The 20,219-nt window shown below is 47.1% G+C and overlaps 2 protein-coding genes across 3 annotated transcripts in view; one reads left to right on the top strand and one right to left on the bottom strand.

Moving 5' to 3' along the window:
• The window catches only part of zc3h12b (zinc finger CCCH-type containing 12B), a 29,256-nt gene extending 21,789 nt beyond the window's left edge, over nucleotides 1–7,467 (top strand). The window contains exon 6 of the mRNA XM_076987670.1: nucleotides 4–7,467. Within this exon, the coding sequence (XP_076843785.1) occupies nucleotides 4–1,457 (1,454 nt within the window). The 3' untranslated portion in view covers nucleotides 1,458–7,467. The remainder of the gene's footprint in view (nucleotides 1–3) is intronic.
• A 985-nt stretch (nucleotides 7,468–8,452) lies between these two features.
• Nucleotides 8,453–19,653, bottom strand: las1l (LAS1 like ribosome biogenesis factor). 2 transcript variants are annotated; one of them, XM_076987672.1, is made up of 13 exons: nucleotides 19,047–19,653; nucleotides 18,789–18,914; nucleotides 18,245–18,314; nucleotides 17,502–17,583; nucleotides 16,768–16,959; nucleotides 16,095–16,141; nucleotides 13,989–14,086; nucleotides 13,525–13,610; nucleotides 12,724–12,927; nucleotides 11,824–11,959; nucleotides 10,622–10,929; nucleotides 9,814–9,964; nucleotides 8,453–9,425 (listed from the first exon to the last, which is right to left on the bottom strand). In XM_076987672.1, the coding sequence occupies exons 1-13, from the start codon at nucleotides 19,190–19,192 to the stop codon at nucleotides 9,338–9,340; spliced, it is 1,734 nt and encodes a 577-aa protein (XP_076843787.1). In that variant the 5' UTR covers nucleotides 19,193–19,653; the 3' UTR covers nucleotides 8,453–9,337. The 2 variants fall into 2 exon arrangements, with proteins under 2 accessions (XP_076843787.1, XP_076843786.1); XM_076987671.1 differs by having other exon boundaries at nucleotides 8,453–9,428; nucleotides 19,047–19,644.
• Between the last annotated feature and the right edge of the window lie 566 nt (nucleotides 19,654–20,219).

The raw sequence follows: 20,219 nt of genomic DNA, 5'->3' as shown, positions 1-20,219 counted from the left end.
CAGGTAAGAAGTGCACGTACGGTCACAAGTGTAAGTACTACCACCCGGAGAGAGCCGCACAACCGCTGCGCTCCGTGGCCGACGAGCTCCGAGCATTCGCCAAACTCTCCGCCGTCAAGACCATGAGCGAGGGAGCGCTCGCCAAGTGCGGGACCCTCGGTGCGGTGGCCAAGGGCGAAGCCGGCTCGGAGGCCAAGCGCGTGGCGCCGAAGCGCCAGTCGGACCCCAGCATCCGCTCGGCCGCCTGCGAGCCGGAGGAGCGGCTCTGCCCGGCCCGCAAGGCCGAGGCGAGTTCCGTCCCGTCGCTGGTGACGGCGCTCAGCGTTCCCACCATGCCGCCCGTGAAGAGCCACGCGGCCGGGGCCCTGAACACCCGCTCGGCCAGCAGCCCCGTGCCGGGATCGCACCACTTCACCCACAGCTCCCTGGAGCACGCCGGCAGCATTCACTACCCGCCCATCCTCGTCACCAACAGCCAGGGGGCGTCGGTGGCCTACAGCGAGCCCTTCCCCAAATACGACTCCGTGGTCAGCGACCATGGCTACTACTCCATGCTCAGCGACTTCTCCACGATCAGCCTAGGAAGCATGCAGGACAGCTTCTGTAGCCTGGAGCAGCCGGACCCAGCAGGCGTAGGGGGAAGCTACTCTGGACGAGCCTCCGGCATGTGTCCCGAACCTGGCCGCAGCCACTCCTCCGAGTCCTTCTCCTCCTATGGGGCTGAGATGTACTCCATGGAGGGCAGTCTGGATGACGGCACCAAGGGCCAGTCTCCTGTGCAGACGCGTCTTCAGGCTTTTGCACATGGCTTTCACCACGAGGCCCTGACGAGGGTCCAGAGTTACGGCACAGACGAGCCCAAACCGGGACCACGCAAGCAGTCCTCTGCCCACCTGCTGCCCCACACACAGCACCCCTTGGTGGGGGCGCGGTCCAGTTGTCCCGGGGACTACCCCCCGCTCTCCCAGAGCGTGCTGCCCTCGTCGGGACCGGCACAGCAAAGCCGATCTCTGGGGATGACGCGCATGGACAGCATCTCGGACTCCCGCCTGTACGAGAGTAACCCTCTACGTCAGCGCCGCCCGCCGCTCTGTCGTGAGCAGCACGCCAGCTGGGACCCGCTGCCCTGTGCCAGCGAGCCGTACGGCTACGCCCCCTACGGGCTGACGGGGGGCCTCACGCCCTGCTGCGAACGCGTGATGGTCCGCAGCATGCCGGAGAAGATGGAGCAGATCTGGAGGTCGCCGTGGGATACCCCGCCAGGATCGCGCTTGGGACCTGCGATGGAACCGCTAGAACGCCACCCGATCCCGGAACACCAGTACCAGACTTATCGCAACCTCTGCAATATCTTTCCGGCATACGTCGTCCACTCGGTGATGGAGAAGAATCCTCACATGACCGACCCTCAGCAGCTGGCGGCGGTCATCGTTACAAAACTGCGGTCGTGTCATTGAGGTGTGGGATGGCGTTGTGAAGGCCACAGGTCCCTGAAGGAGCGGCTGATACCTCCTCTCCTCCTGCCTTCATCCGTCATGTCCATACACCATGGTTCTCTCTCTGGTTTCTGGATTTTAATTATTTTATGTTTTGTGTTCTTTTCTTTTTAAACATTAACAACGTTACAGCACGTTTGGGTTGATATTTAATAGATTCACATTTAGAAAATGAAGAAGAGGATTTTGTTTGCTTCCTTTGTTAATTATATAGACTTGTACACCTCTGGCCATTTAGATTTCAACTTTGTCCAAAACTGCAGAAAATGCACTTATATGATATACAGACTAAAACAGGAATGCTGATCTGAGAACAGCTGAGAATATTAATAATCCATTAGGTGGTGAATTAACATAGTACAAATATAAATTAGGAAATTGAACTGATATTAATATTTATTATGCTGTGAGTTGGGAAAATCGTTGGCGTAACTGATGCCCCTTTGAGACCCAGGAGAGAGCAGCTGTGTAACAAATTGACAGGGTTTAACCTTAAAAAGGTTCCTTCAGGTTAAATGGTTAAAAGATTACTTCATTCTGGGAGAAGAGAACCAGGTCCGAAGCCTCCCTGGACGAGCCTTGTGCAGTATGAACACTGTCCTCACTTACACCGGGGGCACGAGTTGTGTGTTCACATACACCGGGGGCACGAGTTGTGTGTTCACATACACCAGGGGCACGAGTTGTGTGTTCACATACACCGGGGGCACGAGTTGTGTGTTCACATACACCGGGGGCACGAGTTGTGTGTTCACTTGCACCATTGTAAATATTGTAACTTTTATAAACTAAAATTGTTTTGATGGCGTGTTCGATGAACAGGTGAACCTACAGAAGGGAGTGTGACCTCTTGAGTACCTCAAAGCATGAAGTTTGCCCTTTTGAACTTTTCTGGCCTTATTTGAGAGTGACCTCACCAAAGGGGTTAAGGTAATTGTTTTATTGATAGGTTAAGGTCAAAGATTTTAGCAGTTAGCATTTAATGGTAATTAGTTTATCAAAGCTATATTTCAAAGCAGACCTTCTAGTCGGGTGGTGTTTTGGGTGAAGAGTTACCAACCTGCCCAGATAATGTGCTAGTTTGCCTTCTTGCACAGATAAAGCCATTTAAAAGATTACTGTATGCTGCTTACCCAAGGCCAAATATAGAGTCTGTGAATGTGCTTGACTCACAGATGTAGAGACTTTGATGATGATGATGATGATGATGATGATAGCTGTGTAGTAACCCACAGCTTCAGTGTTTTAGTGTAGTAGAGGTGTTTATTTTGATGTGTAACACTAGACTCCAGGGTTGTGCAGTAATTGTTCTGATGCAAAAGAAACGATTCAGCATGTTTCAGGGTGTTTACACGGTTCTGAAGCCGCGTGGTTCTGGGAGCGGACCCCTCCATGCGAGCCACCGTAGGTGTTTTTTCTTGACTCAACGACTGCGTAGCTTACACTCTGCCGTTCAGAAAATATTTTGTAATGCCGATTATTCATCTTGTTTGAACTCCAGTATTTTTTAGCAGCAGTTTGTTCAAGTAACATCTGTCAGTTTACATGTAAATTTAGCATTTAAAAAAGTACTGATAGTACCGTACTAGTACTTATAGTACTGTACTAGTATTGATTCTAGCGTTAGTCAGCTCAGAGTCCATGCATGAAATACTACAGTGCGTAATTCGATCATTACTCAGTTAAAATTCGTAATGATGTAATTGTGACTTTAATTATAACCTAAAGAAGTGTAAACAAGGGCGGGGGAGCTGTGTCTCGTCGGCAGAATGCTTGTAACAGGCATCTATTTTCTGATTGGTGCTGGGAGACAACGGCCCCTCTGCCCTTCTGTGTATGTGCTCATGTCCCAGAAGAATGTTAAAGACCCAAAAGATGCTCTTGGTGTCTGGGTGAAAACGTTTTGTTTGTTTGTTTGTTTGTTTGTTGTTTGTTGTTTTCATGAGCGCAGGTGGGGCCCTGACGGGTTCTGTTACCGCTCGTGGGAAGGTAACACACTGCCTACCTGTTTCTCCCTGTGCGATACACACACACGCGGAACACCAGGCTGTCGTTGGGTTGTTTCTTACATTTGATTGACAGGTCGCTTGCTGCCTCCCAAGCCCCTCCCCCGTCCTTCCTGTTCTCCTGGATGACTTCATGTTACAGGGAGACTGAATCAGATTCGTGTCAGTGCATTAAAAGCTTTACAGATGCAGAACGAGAATGAGCTGTGCTCAGTGACGAATAAGCCTCAATCCTCAAGAGATGAAAGGGATACTTTGACACAACTGTGCTAACCAAACCACTCCTTTTTCCTGGAGGTGTGTTTGTTCAGATGTTTTAAAGTAACTTTAGCACAGCCTGCTTGCTTGCTTGTTTACTTCTGTGTACCCTCCAGCATCCTGTACATGGTGGTGTGATTCCGTCCTTCCTTGGGACTCTTGAGAGATTCATTACTGCACCTTCTTTCTCCAATATGGAAGGAGGCAAATCTCTCAGAAGTTCAGAGGTTCTAAAGGAGCTCTGGCAGAGCGAGGTTCTAAAGGAGCTCTGGCAGAGCGAGGTTCTAAAGGAGCTCTGGCAGAGCGAGGTTCTAAAGGAGCTCTGGCAGAGCGAGGTTCCAGGTGTGCTTTATGACATCGTCAGCCGTGACATGCTCTATGACATCTTGGACCCCTGCTGGGTCTAATCCTAGATCCTTTCTTCCCGCACGTGCAGCAAGCCATCACACCTCAAATGTGTAGAAACGACCTTTGCTTGTTGATACAAATTGTATCTATTTCTTGATTGTTAAAAAAGAGCTGTACAGTATCATCTATATACATATATACAAATATATATATAGTTCTATAAAAAAACAGCGTAGTTTTATTTTAAAGGATTATGAGACATTAATGCCATAATGTTAGTGACACTATGTGTCACTAGTGTAGCCCATACAGAAGGCTTCTTACCTGCCGGGCAGACGTCTACATCCAGGGATCTCTCCTCTCTTCTCCTCCCTTCTTCTCCCATCCCCTCTCCTCCCCTCTCATTCTTTCTCTCTCTCACCTTGTAGCTGTGTGTGTGTGTGTGTGTGTGCGCGCGCAGAAGGACCAGTGTCGGCTCCATGGCCGCTGTTTTAACGTGCGCACACTGTGGGTACGAACAGAAGGAGATCTCTCTGGAAACACGATCTCCTTCACACACACTTCACACACACTTCACACACACTCGGTGATGTCATCACGTCCTCTCACATTCTCACCACCCACACCTATGTCTGAATTCTCTCTGTTTCTCTCTTATTCTCTCTGATATATTGATCGGGGGGTGACATACACACAAGCTGTGTGCTCCTATCCAAATATATATATATATACATATATATATATATATATATATATATATATATACAGTATATATTTTTCCTTTGTAAATATTGAATACAAAAGTTTAACCACTTTGATTTGCACAGTAGTAGTGCTTTTCACAAATATGCGCACACACACAAAAATGATGGACCAGCTAACTCAAGCAGGATCACATGATGTTCACACCTTGCTGCTACAGCATGCACACACACACACACACACATACACACACACTGGTTGCCTTGACAACCACAGCTGGCTTGGGTTACTGTGTGCTATAAATACTCGGATCTAATCTGGTCAGTATGGACTTTAGTGTAAGTGTGGATGTCTGATCTATTGTGGTCAGTATGGACTTTAGTGTAAGTGTGGATGTCTGATCTACTCTGGTCTGTATGGACTTTAGTGTAAGTGTGGATGTCTGATCTACTCTGGTCAGTATGGACTTTAGTGTAAGTGTGGATGTCTGATCTAATCTGGTCTGTATGGACTTCAGTGTAAGTGTGGATGTCTGATCTACTCTGGTCAGTATGGACTTTAGTGTAAGTGTGCAGGTCTGGACTGTATGGACTTTAGTGTAAGTGTGGATGTCTGATCTACTCTGGTCTGTATGGACTTTAGTGTAAGTGTGGATGTCTGATCTAATCTGGTCTGTATGGACTTCAGTGTAAGTGTGGATGTCTGATCTACTCTGGTCAGTATGGACTTTAGTGTAAGTGTGCAGGTCTGGTCTGTATGGACTTTAGTGTAAGTGTGGACTTTAGTGTAAGTGTGGATGTCTGATCTACTCTGGTCAGTATGGACTTTAGTGTAAGTGTGCAGGTCTGGTCTGTATGGACTTTAGTGTAAGTGTGGACTTTAGTGTAAGTGTGGATGTGTGATCTACTCTGGTCAGTATGGACTTTAGTGTAAGTGTGCAGGTCTGGTCTGTATGGACTTTAGTGTAAGTGTGGACTTTAGTGTAAGTGTGGATGTCTGATCTACTCTGGTCAGTATGGACTTTAGTGTAAGTGTGCAGGTCTGGTCTGTATGGACTTTAGTGTAAGTGTGGATGTCTGATCTACTCTGGTCTGTATGGACTTTAGTGTAAATGTGGATGTCTGGTGAATTTGGCTGTCTCAATGATATTTTAAAGCACATAATGTTGAACGGAGACAGCACAGACAGACATTGTCACAGGACAGGACTTTGATACAGGAGAAGACATGACACAGGACAGGACTTTGATACAGGAGAAGAAATGACACAGGACAGGACTTTATGACACAAGAGAAGATACTGACAAAAGACTGACACTGTTCGGACAGACTGATGTCAGCTCAAACTGATGGGACTGATGACTGGTATGTGTGTACACCTTTAGGTAACGAGAACAGACACACACACACACTTTACCTGCCTTAGAGATTTATCTTTCCACGTGTGTGAATTGAGGACTTTTTAACACTATGACACAGAACAAAGCATCTTTACCTTCATCACACTTTAGCAAATTTGAATTGCATCCCAATCTATCTGTACTGCACCAAACTTTAATTGGTTGACGGTGATAACGGGCGTCTTCGCTCCGATTTGTGATTGGTTGACAGTGAAGAAAGGCCTCTTCGTTCTCTGATTTTTCATTGGTTGACAGTGAAGACAGGCCTCTTCGCTCTGGTTTGTGATTGGTTTACAGTGATGACAGGCCTCTTCACGCTAATTTGTGATTGGTTTACAGTGATGACAGGCCTCTTCACGCTAATTTTATTGGTTGACAGTGAAGGAAGGCCTCTTCGCGCTGATTTTTCATTGGTTGACAGTGACAACAGGCCTCTTTGCTGTCTGAAAGGACCTCAACCTTCTAAACTTCATCAGTTGGCTTCTAGAATTACAGAAATGAATTCTAGAATGTTCTAAAAAATATTTTTAAAGCCCAAGAGTCTGAAGGTTCCACACAGTGAACAGTATGGAGTCTTTCCTGAGTTGATTGGATTCATGTTATGGACTACAAAGATGTGTTTAATCTGTAAATGACAACAAAATAAAAATGTATGTATAAAATACCAGCTGACACACTGGATCACTCACTCACACCCACACACCCAGTCTCAGGAATGAAGAGTTTTATTATGAACTTTAACCTTAACAAAAGACAATATCTTTGATGTTTGCTATGATGAATGATTATTGCGCTTTTCAAAAGTTCAATTTGTGAATTAGTGCAATTCTTATGTCCTCAAAATCTAGTCGTTTTTTTCCCTTGTGTTGTGATTATATTTACACACACACCACATTATATATATATATATATATATATATATATATATATATATATATAATATGTACATACAAATCTGTTACAGGTTGGCTGAGTGATATGACCACTAAAGTCTCGTGATGTAACAATGACATACAGTAGTATGTTTTATTCTCTGGTGAATAAAACATTTGCTTTTAAACTTGTTTTAAAATACAAAACCAGAACTCCAAAATAGATTAAAGAACTTTGTAACTCTTTGGGTCTATGGACTCAAACAAAATGTAAGTCTCAATGACAAAACGTCTTTGTTTTCTTCAATAAAGCCAAAACCAATTGGTTAAATTGTATTTTTTATGTTTGTTGTTTCTTTTCAAACACAGAACCTCCACCTGCCAGTGTAACACTTGTGTTCATTATGAAGTAACCTCCACCTCCCAGTGTAACACTAGTGTTCATTATGAAGTAACCTCCACCTCCCAGTGTAACACTAGTGTTCATTATGAAGTAACCTCCACCTCCCAGTGTAACACTAGTGTTCATTATGAAGTAACCTCCACCTGCCAGTGTAACACTGGTGTTCATTATGAAGTAACCTCCACCTGCCAGTGTAACACTTGTGTTCATTATGAAGTAACCTCCACCTGCCAGTGTAACACTAGTGTTCATTATGAAGTAACCTCCACCTGCCAGTGTAACACTGGTGTTCATTATGAAGTAACCTCCACCTCCCAGTGTAACACTTGTGTTCATTATGAAGTAACCTCCACCTCCCAGTGTAACTAGTGTTCATTATGAAGTAACCTCCACCTGCCAGTGTAACACTGGTGTTCATTATGAAGTAACCTCCACCTCCCAGTGTAACACTAGTGTTCATTATGAAGTAACCTCCACCTGCCAGTGTAACACTGGTGTTCATTATGAAGTAACCTCCACCTGCCAGTGTAACACTTGTGTTCATTATGAAGTAACCTCCACCTGCCAGTGTAACACTGGTGTTCATTATGAAGTAACCTCCACCTCCCAGTGTAACACTAGTGTTCATTATGAAGTAACCTCCACCTCCCAGTGTAACACTAGTGTTCATTATGAAGTAACCTCCACCTCCCAGTGTAACACTAAACTTTTTCCTTCAGAACAAATCCAGACTCAAACTACGTTTCCTAAATTCCTTGTGGAGATGCAGGTAAAGCCCATGACAGTTACTTCGTACACGAGTGCCAGCTGCCAGATCTTGTTCAGATCTTCCCCAGCACATGGTCCCTGCTCCCCAAACCTCTGCTGGAGATCTTTCTAACCACAGTGCACCAGAACCACAGCTGCAGGGCCGACACCTACCTGTCCACTGAAGACGGGGAGGAGAGAGGCACGAGGAATACCACAAGTGAGGAAACCACGTGTTGCATTTTATTTTTGCTCTTAAGTTCCAAGAGTGTTAACTCTTCAAAATCACCTTTCAGTGTGGTGTGTAACATCGTGAAACATTCAATACAGCTTCACTGGTCTTACGTGAACTAGTTTGATTATGAACATAACCATGACCTACGAACTAATCAGGTCACCCTGCTGGGCTTGGGCACAGATGAAGTGATGCAGGTCTCATACATACATACATACATTGTACAGGGAAGAAAAGCAGAAAATGTCATATTCTGTCAAAGTAAGTGAAAAATGCAATACAGATGTTTTTTAACCCTGTAGAATTGATTACCAGTACATACATTTCAGTAACATGTATACTAAATGTTATACATTTAAATAACATTGTTACATCAACATGTCTGACATGGTGTGTTTGGAGGGAGGTTCGGGGGAGGGGCACTGGGTTGGAGCAGATGCAGCATTGCATGCTGGGTAGAGAACACTGACCTGAGCTAATGCTTCATACCACCCCAGAAACCAACTTTACCCTATACTCCCACCAATACTCAAATTTGGCAAATCTTCAGTATTAATAATGCCTGGAAGACAATTGTAATCAGAAAACAGTCACACAGTAGCTCTAACTTGGAGTTAAGGTGTTAACAAAATAATGAAGACGTGTGAGTGTCTAGATCTCGTCTGAGAATGGAGCGGGCAGCTTCCATAACACCACCCGCCGATCAGAGTGACGGCAACTTAGTTCGGAGGGTCAGGAGTACTCAGCTCCCCGTTAAGGTCGGACTGTTCAGACTGAGTTCACACTGTGTCCCGGCAAGTTCAGACCAATGCATGCATGCTCACTCCAGCGAGGGCGACCCTGTGTGTGTGTGTGTGTGTGTGTGTGTGTGTTAGTACAGCTTGAGACCCATCTTCAGCTTGCTGAGGTCGCTGTGTGTCCACAGCGGTCCATCTGATCCGGTTCTGCTCACTATAGCACTGCTGTGGACACAGACAGAAGTGGCTTTAGACTTCACACTGCACAAAACCCACCACCCCCACCACTACCCAAAGCTGCTGTGATTGGCCACTGGTACCGATAACACCACCCCCACCACTACCCAAAGCTGCTGTGATTGGCCACTGGTACCGATAACACCACCCCCACCACTACCCAAAGCTGCTGTGATTGGCCACTGGTACCGATAACACCACCCCCACCACTACCCAAAGCTGCTGTGATTGGCCACTGCCACAGATAACCCCACACCAACCCCTACCCAAAGACGATGATTTCTAGCACTCCGTATCCAATCAGAATGCTTGTCATGACAATTTAGAGCACCTTACCCAGAATTCCAATGAGTTCCAAAGCTGCACCTCTCACCTTGTGTGGGCGTGGGGCTGAGAAATCTGGTCTAGCTCCACCTGCTGGTCAAAAACAGTCAGTGTAGAATACGTCTCCACCATTAGACACGAGGGGTCTTCTGTCTGGCCTGGAACCTTCCCCAGAGGGTACTGTTTCCAGGGGACCTTATCTGGGAGAGCACACATTGGTTGAATATGAACAAAGACTGCTCAGAACGAAGACTGAAACACTGAAGAACAGAAAATATGTACAAATTTAATTTCCTGGTATTTACACATTCTCTAGCGTTCAGCGCTAACTGCAGCGCTCAGGGCTAACTCGGGGCTAGCACACCACCACCACACTGCCATCCTGATGGATTATACTGCGCCCTGAACCCACGGTGTGTGAACTGAACCCGTGGCGCTTGTTTCTGATCAGTAATGGTCCTGAAAGTGAAGATGTTAACGACTTCCAGAATCCCAGAATCATGTGGGAGCTGTCCCCCACATGTGTGTGATACCTGTACACACGTGTGTGTGTGTGTGTGATACCTGTACACACGTGTGTGTGTGTGTGTGATACCTGTACACACGTGTGTGTGTGTGATACCTGTACACACGTGTGTGTGTGTGATACCTGTACACACGTGTGTTTGTGTTATACCTGTACACACGTGTGTGTGGTACCTGTACACAGGTGTGTGTTATACCTGTACACAGGTGTGTTTGTGTTATACCTGTACACAGGTGTGTTTGTGTTATATCTGTACACAGGTGTGTTTGTGTTATACCTGTACACAGGTGTGTTTGTGTTATACCTGTACACAGGTGTGTTTGTGTTATACCTGTACACACACTCCACGGTGAACCCCGTAATGCTGCTTGTTGTTCCTGGATCGTTTCTGCACTCAAATGCTCATGAATGTCCTGTGTGGGCGGGGCCTGTGCAAGTCCAGGGGCGTGTTTTGGCGAGTGGCCACGCCTGTTTTGTTCCAGTCGTTCATGAAGGCTCTCCACTGTGTATACAGGCTGGGAGGGGTCTGTGTTGCCAGGTGAACCGTCACCAAGGTTACTTTGCGTGTAGATGCTACAGAGATGAAGGAGGTTGTGTTGTGTGCCTGTGGGGAGGGGCTTATCCATGTCCGTCAAAATCCTGGAGGAACATAAAAAGGTGGAGTATTAAAATAAATAAATAATAACGGTCATGAACTTTGGAGTTTTTATGTGTGTGTGCACTGTTAAAGATCATATGAATTATATATATATATATATATAGTGGGTGTGTGTATATGTGTGTGTGTATGTATGTGTATATGTGTGTGTGTGTGTGTGTGTATGTATGTGTATATGTGTGTGTGTGTGTGTGTGTGTGTGTGTATGTATGTGAATAGGTGTGGGTGTGTGTGTATGTGTGTGTGTATGTATGTGTATAGGTGTGTGTATGTGTGTGTGTATGTATGTGTATAAGTGTGTGTATGTGTGTGTGTGTGTATGTGTATAGGTGTGTGTGTATAGGTGTGTGTGTGTCTGTATGTGTATAGGTGTGTGTGTGTGTGTGTGTGTATAGGTGTGAGTGTGTGTATAGGTGTGTGTGTATAGGTATGTGTGTGTGTATAGGTGTGTGTGTGTGTGTATAGGTGTGTGTGTATGTGTGTGTGTGTGTGTGTGTGTATGTGTATAGGTGTGTGTGTGTGTGTGTGTGTGTGTGTGTGTGTATAGGTGTGTGTGTGTATATAGGTGTGTGTGTGTGTGTGTGTGTATAGGTGTGTGTATGTGTGTGTGTGTGTATGTGTATAGGTGTGTGTATGTGTGTATGTGTGTGTGTGTGTATGTGTATAGGTGTGTGTGTGTGTATAGGTGTGTATATGTGTATAGGTGTGTATATGTGTATAGGTGTGTATATGTGTATAGGTGTGTGTGTGTGTGTGTATAGGTGTGTGTGTATGTGTATAGGTGTGTGTGTGTATGTATGTGTATAGGTGTGTGTGTATGTGTGTGTGTGTGTGTGTGTATGTATGTGTGTGTGTGTGTGTGTGTGTGTACACACTGTTGTAGCAGGAAGGGTGTAGCAGGACAGGGAGAGGTCAGACACGCAGAGAGCAGATCCTGACACGCCAACGGCACTCGAGAGACGAAGATCCTCTCCTTCATCATCTTCACCCTCTTGAGGGCTTTAGACTCACCTGTTACACACACACACACACACACACACACACACACACACACACACACACACATTTTAATCTGATGTTCAGCTCGTCATTCAGGCCTTTTTATTTTATTTAGTCAAAACCTACAACTGTTTAGTTATATAAAATGATTTTATTGTCATGTTCTTAACGTCTGCATACACACCCTTGACCTCACGCTCACACACCCTTGACCTCACGCTCACACCCTTGACCTCACGCTCACACACCCTTGACCTCACGCTCACACACCCTTGACCTCACGCTCACACACCCTTGACCTCACGCTCACTCCCTTGACCTCACGCTCTCACACCCTTGACCTCACACCCTTGACCTCACACCCTTGACCTCACACCCTTGACCTCACACCCTTGACCTCACGCTCACACTCCCTTGACCTCACGCTCACACACCCTTGATCTCATGCTCACACACCCTTGATCTCACACCCTTGATCTCACACCCTTGACCTCACACACCCTTGACCTCACACACCCTTGACCTCACACACCCTTGACCTCACACACCCTTGACCTCACACACCCTTGACCTCACACACCCTTGACCTCACGCTCACACATTCTTGACCTCACGCTCTCACACCCTTGACCTCACGCTCTCACACCCTTGACCTCACGCTCTCACACCCTTGACCTCACGCTCTCACACCCTTGATCTCACACCCTTGATCTCACACCCTTGATCTCACACCCTTGATCTCACACCCTTGATCTCACACTCACACCCTTCCCTACTTTTACTGTTGCAGTGTAGAAACTCTGAGATCCAGGCCGAAAGGTAGAACATGCGGTGATTGGTTGGCTCGTTAGAGAGCTCAGCGAATAGTCTTTCCAGGATGAGGTTTATAAACGAGGCGGAGCTCAGAACCCTCAACAAGGGTAACCAGAAACGAAGAAGCTCTCGTGGCAGATGAGGGCTTAAAAGATCAAGCAGTTCCTCTGTGGTGGTGGGAGAGAGAGAGAGGGAGAGAGAGGAAGAGAGAGAGGGGGGGAGTGAGAGAGAGAGAGAGAGAGAGAGAGAGAGAGAGAGAGAGAGAGAGAGTTACCATTGACATGAAGTTGTGAAACTGTGCACAAGACACTATAGGGTCATTTTGAATTTTTTAAGGCTATTTAAGGTTAATTCACCGTCACAAATATAGAAACGCAAGGTGAAAATGTTTGTGTAAATTAATGAATTATGGCACTTTATTGGAACGTAAAACCACCCAAACATTGTGAGAGGACATTTAGGGGAGAACACGGTGTAGTTCAATGTTGTTTGAAATATTTAGATGTTTTAATAATGTTTCTCAAATCCAGCAGGTTGGCTCTGAGTCTGAGTGAGTGAGTGAGTGAGTGAGTGAGTGAGTGAGTGAGTGAGTGAGTGAGTGAGTGAGTGAGTGAGTGAGTGAGTGAGTGTGTGTGTGTGTGTGTGTGTGTGTGTGTGTGTGTGTGTGTGTGTGTGTGTGTGTGTGTGTGTGTGTGTGTGTGTGTGTGTGTGTGTGTGTGTGTGTGTGTGTGTGTGTGTGTGTGTGTGTGCGCGTGTGCCTGCACCTGAGGGGTTAATGTCCAATGACTCCAGCTGCTCTGCTGTTGGTATTAGAAATCCATCATGCACCAAAACATCAATCAGAATATCTCTGTAAAACACACACACACACAAACATTAAACACCAGTATCAGTATATCTCCATCTTACACACACACCATTTCCATTGGGATATGGATTATAAAATATTTTACAATTATGAAATGTGATTATAGTATTTGTCTCATTACTGAATGAGAGTATTTATAGCTATATGACTACTGCAGTAAAACTGTGTTTATTTACTTCATGATGTTGATTACAGTATGTCAGTATTACTGTTTATTATTCTAGACTTTCCGTGACCCATACATGCTTATATAATTATTCGTGAGATGGATTTGAGTTCCACTGTCTCATGGACGTCTCACAGATGCACACACACAGACGTCTCGCACACACACACACACACACGTGCACACACACTCACCCAGACTCCGAGCCAAACTGCTGGATTTGTGTGAGTATCCAGCCAATACCGGTGCTGGTGTTGTTCTCTGAGCTCTGCGGACGCCAGACCTCCCCAACCTATAAACATGAATGTAAACAGAACTCCTTCAGTACAGGGCTGCTTACACTCCTCACATGACATTACAACTAGTGCCATTCACTACTCCTACAAACATTATTAAAACATCTAAATATTTCAAACAACATTGAACTACACCGTGTTCTCCCCTAAATGTCCTCTCACAATGTTTGGGTGGTTTTACGTTCCAATAAAGTGCCATAATTCATTAATTTACACAAACATTTTCCAAACCATCACAGGCACTTTCTGTAGTTTGTTTAATGAGCTGTGGTCTGATTGGCTGCCCTATATTTTGCCCGTCAGCCTGAGAACTGCAATGTAAGTGGGCGGGGCTAAATTGCTATAGGCTGAATAGGCACAGATATGCAAATGTGTTCGTTAAGATTCTATATATGGACTACAGGAACTGGGGCAGTGATTGGTGCAGAACTTTAACAATATTTACATATTACCGCAAAATTATTTAGATCAGAAAAGCTTGGAAAACACAGAACACACACACCCAGAAACTCCTACACACACACACACACACACACACACACACACAGACCTCACAAAACACACGCAGATAAAACGACTGTTCCACTGCGTCACCCCGGTTCTGTTTTCAGTGTCCCTGTTGCCTAGGCAACGCGTCACCCTCCCACTGGTTGCCCCCCCCACTGGAGTGCACACGTAGAAGGGGGTGGGGTGAGAGTGCACGGAGAGTGAAGGGGAGTGTGTGTGGGGGAGGATCAGACATGACGACCACGGAAACACAGCACGGACCCACACGGTGACCAGCGAGGCCCCTCCTCGTGTCCGACCTGCACACGGTGGCGTTAGGAAGAGCTGAACACAGGAAGAGCTGAACACAGGAAGAGCTGAACACAGGAAGAGCTGAACACAGGAAGAGCTGAACACAGCAGGACAAGCTGCTTCCTGCACGTCTACATCTCACAGATGTGCACCCACGTCTAACACACCGTTTGGGAGGGAACTGATCTCTGGAGGCTGGGACACACACACACATACACACGCGCGCACACACACACATATATACACACACGCGCGCACACACACACACACTCACACACACACACACACACTGCCCTCTAGTGGACAGATGTGGAGCGTCTGTGTTCCAACAACAGAATATTCAGAGAAATGAATGCAGGTTTTTCACTGTTTCCTTGTTAAACTGCACAGAACAGAAAGTTACGGTATGTTTTGTTATTCTAATTCCACATCACACCCCTGTGGGTAAATCCATGAGCACCCAGGACCCTGGACATACGGGTGTGTGTAGTGCCACGCTGAAGACGGCCGGGCCACCACGGAGCCTGTCTGTGGTTTACTGCGCTGAGACGCCTCGGATCAGCTCTGGTCTGTAGAGATGCACACGGTTCAGCGCCCCAGAGTGCTTCATCACGACCGGCTCCTCGTGCATCTAACACACCGGGCGAATGACGTGGTGACACGACGTGACTCAACTCAGCAGCAGCACAGACAAACGACTCCGGCTCTGTGCATCTCAGACGTGGGTGGGGACGAGTGTACGCTCGCGAGCTCACTCCAGACACACCCACTCTTCTACAACACTGCACCGCTCACTCACACTCACGTGAGAATCAGAACTTCCTGATCACAAAACACCAAAACCCTCAATCTAATCTAATCTAATCTAATCTAATCTGCCTCACAAAGACCTGGATGTGTCCACAGGGATTCTGGCTGGAGCCCTGAATGCCTGAAACGTGTGTTTCAAGTATCATAAAGCAAATATGGAGACAAAACCAACTCATACATCAGCACAGATGTGCAGTTACGTGGTTGGTGTGAGCAACCTGAACTCCCCCGCCCTATGAAATGTTTGAGCCAACTTGTCAGGGTTGTAAAATAAACAGGTTGGTGCTTGTGTGTGTGCCGCATGTGTGTGTGGGTGTCATGCATGGGCATTGTGTTTGAGTGGGGGTCACGCGTGTGGTTTGTGTGGGTGTGTGTGTGTGTTTGTCTGGTTTATACCTGAAACTGTTCTTGTTCGTAGGAGATGAGAAGTTCTCTGGCTCTCTCTGCAGAGAAAGAGAGAGGCATGAATCAGCACTGGACATGGACACGCCCCCATGACGACCCAGACACGCCCCCATGACGACCCAGACACGCCCCCATGACGACCCAGACACGCCCCCATGACGACCCAGACTAAATGCTTGTGGCTTGCAGACAGAACATCCAGCGTGTTAAACGTCTCCACCCCACTGTTTACTTCTGACGCCTTCTGTTTACTAGTGGCAGCTGCTGGATCAGGAAGAACGTGCAGGTGGAGGAACCACCTCTCAGATTCTCCATCTTCATGTGGAGGAACCACCTCTCAGATTCTCCATCTTCATGTGGAGGAACCACCTCTCAGATTCTCCATCTTCATGTGGAGGAACCATCTCTCAGATTCTCCATCTTCATGTGGAGGAACCATCTCTCAGATTCTCCATCTTCATGTGGAGGAACCATCTCTCAGATTCTCCATCTTCATGTGGAGGAACCATCTCTCAGATTCTCCATCTTCATGTGGAGGAACCATCTCTCAGATTCTCCATCTTCATGTGGAGGAACCATCTCTCAGATTCTCCATCTTCAGGGTCCATTGAGACTCCCGTTACACAGGTGAAGGGACACAGGTGTTCAGAGCCACCATACTCACTGTGTAGCTCTCTCTCCCTCTCTCTCTCCCTCGCTCTCTCCCTCTGTCGGGTCAAAACGTCTGCTTGATTTTTGTCTTTCTCCTCTTCATCCTCCTCTTCCTCAGATGAAGAGTTCCAGTCTTCTATGAGCTGGCTGTTAAGCTGTCGGGACCAGTATTCCTGCTGGAGCCATTTCAACACAAACTCACACCCTACACAGACACACACACACACACACACAGATTAGTAACCAGTATTCCTGCTGGAGCCATTTCAACACAAACTCACACCCTACACACACACACACACACACACACCCTACACACACACACACCCTACACACACACCCTACACACACACACACCCTACACACCCTACACACACACCCACACCCTACACACACACCCACACACCCTACACACACACCATACACACACACACCCTACACACACACCCTACACACACACCCTACACACACAAACACACACACCCTACACACACACCATACACACACACCCACACACCCTACACACACACACCCTACACACACACACCCTACACACACACACCCTACACACACACCCTACACACACACACCCTACACACACACACCCTACACACACACACCCTACACACACACACCCTACACACACACACCCTACACACACACCCTACACACACACACCCTACACACACACCCTACACACACACACACCCTACACACACACACACACACACCCTAGGTGCTGCTCACCTTTGCGGCACCATCTGAGGGGGGGAAGTCTACGGTGTGTGATGTCATGCCGCAGGTTCACAATCCACTCTGGAATGTTTAACTATGAGAGACAGACAGGATACATCACAGAGAGACAGACAGGATACATCACAGAGAGGCAGACAGGATACATCACAGAGAGACAGACAGGATACATCACAGAGAGACAGACAGGATACATCACAGAGAGACAGACAGGATACATCACAGAGAGACAGACAGGATACATCACAGAGAGGCAGACAGGAGACATCCACAGCATCGTACAGGAACCTGTCTAACATGCATGTTTTGCAAGATGTATTTTCTATGCTTATAGGGCTGTGAGTGCGGGAGGTTGTGTGGTCGAGTGTGTATGTGTGTGTGGTTGAGTGTGTGTAGTGTGCGGGAGGGTGTGTGGTCGAGTGTGTGTAGTGTGTGGTCGACTGTGTGAGTGTGTGGTTGAGTGTGTGAGAGGGTGTGTGGTCGAGTGTGTATGTGTGTGTGGTTGAGTGTGTGTAGTGTGCGGGAGGGTGTGTGGTCGAGTGTGTGAGTGTGTGTTCGAGTGTGTGGTTGAGTGTGTGTAGTGTGTGGGAGGGTGTGTGGTCGAGTGTGTGTAGTGTGTGGGAGGGTGTGTGGTCGAGTGCGTGAGTGTGTGGTTGAGTGTGCGAGAGGGTGTGTGGTTGAGTGTGTATGTGTGTGTGGTCGAGTGTGTGAGGTCTAGTTTGTGTGTGGACACTCACACTACTGGCCAGGTGACGCAGAGGTCTGGCCACTCGTCCCTGCTGCCGCTCCAAGATGAGATTGACAAACCTGCATGAGCACACACACACACACACACACACACACACACACAGAGGTTACACACACACACAGGTTATACACACGCACGTTATACACACACACACCCATCTCTCTCTCTCTCTCTCTCTCTCTCACACACACACACACACATACACGTTATACATACACCCATCACACACACACACAGGTTACACACACACACACACACACACACACACACACACACACACACACACAGGTTATACACACATACACACACACACACCCATCACACACAGGTTACACACACACACACACAGGTTACACACACACAGTTATACACACATACACACACCAATCACACACACGCAGGTTATACACACATACACACACACCCATCACACACACGCAGGTTATACACACATACACACACGCACACACACACCCATCACACACGCAGGTTATACACACATACACACACACCCATCACACACACACACACACCTGGTAAGCGCCATGCCGTAGAGCAGCACCAGATCGCCCCCCTCCACCTTCCCGGTGTTGTCCAGCACCTGACACCGGACCAGGTTAGCTGTGCTCTCCACCGCCACCGGGGTCTTGTGACCGAACCTGCGGCCGAACCGGTCAGACAGCGCGGGGTCAGTCAGACACACACACACACACACACGCACACACACGCACACACACGCACACACACGCACACACCTCCACCCACTGACGGGGGTGCGGGGAGCTGCTCACCTGGCCCGCCAGGCGGAGACGCGGTGCAGGGCGTGGTTCTGGAGGGCGGGGTCTCGCGAGTACAGGTGCTCCAGTACCTGGTCCCACTCCCCTTTGTTCATCCACGCCACCACGTGGCGCGTCTTCCTCGCGCTCTTCTTCTTCATCTCAAACACGCGTGTTCCCTGGAGGTGGTGTGGGTGGTGCAGCTGTCGGGTCCAGCCGCGAGACGCGAGGAGAACCGGGCCGGTATTCACGAGGAACCCGACACACAAGCGAGGACGTTAAACGGGCTCCACGTCCGGTTGCGCGGTGTGTTTGCGTTAAACCGTCCCCGGGAAAACACGACCGATAACGATAGTTCCGCCTGTACTACCTCCAAACGATGACCCACTACGGTTCTGACCTTTAAACGGATTATTAGAGTTGTTCAACAACATAAAGTCCGATTATTAACATCACTCCTAAACATAAACACAGTATTGTGTCCGATTACAGTACTCAGGGAGTTATTAGCGGTCTCCTGAAGACGTCCCTGGTTAACACTCAATCAGATTTAAGATATGAATCAGACTTATATAAAACTTCACACTCAGATTTAAATCAGTTTAAACTGTATGTGGGGTATTTATCTCTAGTATTTCCGTGCTGAGCGCCTCCGTTACGCGACTCGGGGCTGTAATCTCTCCGGGGGAACGTGTTGAGTGAACACCGCCCTCATGTTGCACAGGCGTGTGATGAAGACGCCTCACGTGTGCTGGCCGAACATGTTCACGTGTGGGAGTGCAGTGAATACTAGAAGTGTCTTCAACTAAGGATTTTCATAGTCGAATCTGATTCGTCAGATTTTCCCTTTAGTCGACTAATAGTCAAATCTGGTTTTTTTTAATCTAGAGCACCTTAAACGGGATCCCGTTCTCATTGAGGACTTTTTTCCACTTTAAAGTAAAAACCTAAAACACTCAGATAAATGAATAAACATGGTAGGTTGGCTTATTCAGCTTTTATTTATTTATTTATTTATTCACTTATTTATTTTTTTATGAAACGTTAGAGAACATTAACAAAAAAAGTCACAGTCAGTGCGCAGTGCGCATATCAAACTGTCAGACAGGCACTGTGCAAAATGTCAAAAATATTTAAAATAAAACATGCCTGCCTGAAAAAAAAATAATGGCACACAAAAAAATATAT

Source organism: Brachyhypopomus gauderio, unplaced genomic scaffold (assembly GCF_052324685.1).
Source record: "Brachyhypopomus gauderio isolate BG-103 unplaced genomic scaffold, BGAUD_0.2 sc54, whole genome shotgun sequence".
Taxonomy (NCBI): Eukaryota; Metazoa; Chordata; class Actinopteri; order Gymnotiformes; family Hypopomidae; genus Brachyhypopomus; species Brachyhypopomus gauderio.
This window is presented reverse-complemented; position numbering and strand designations above follow the sequence as displayed.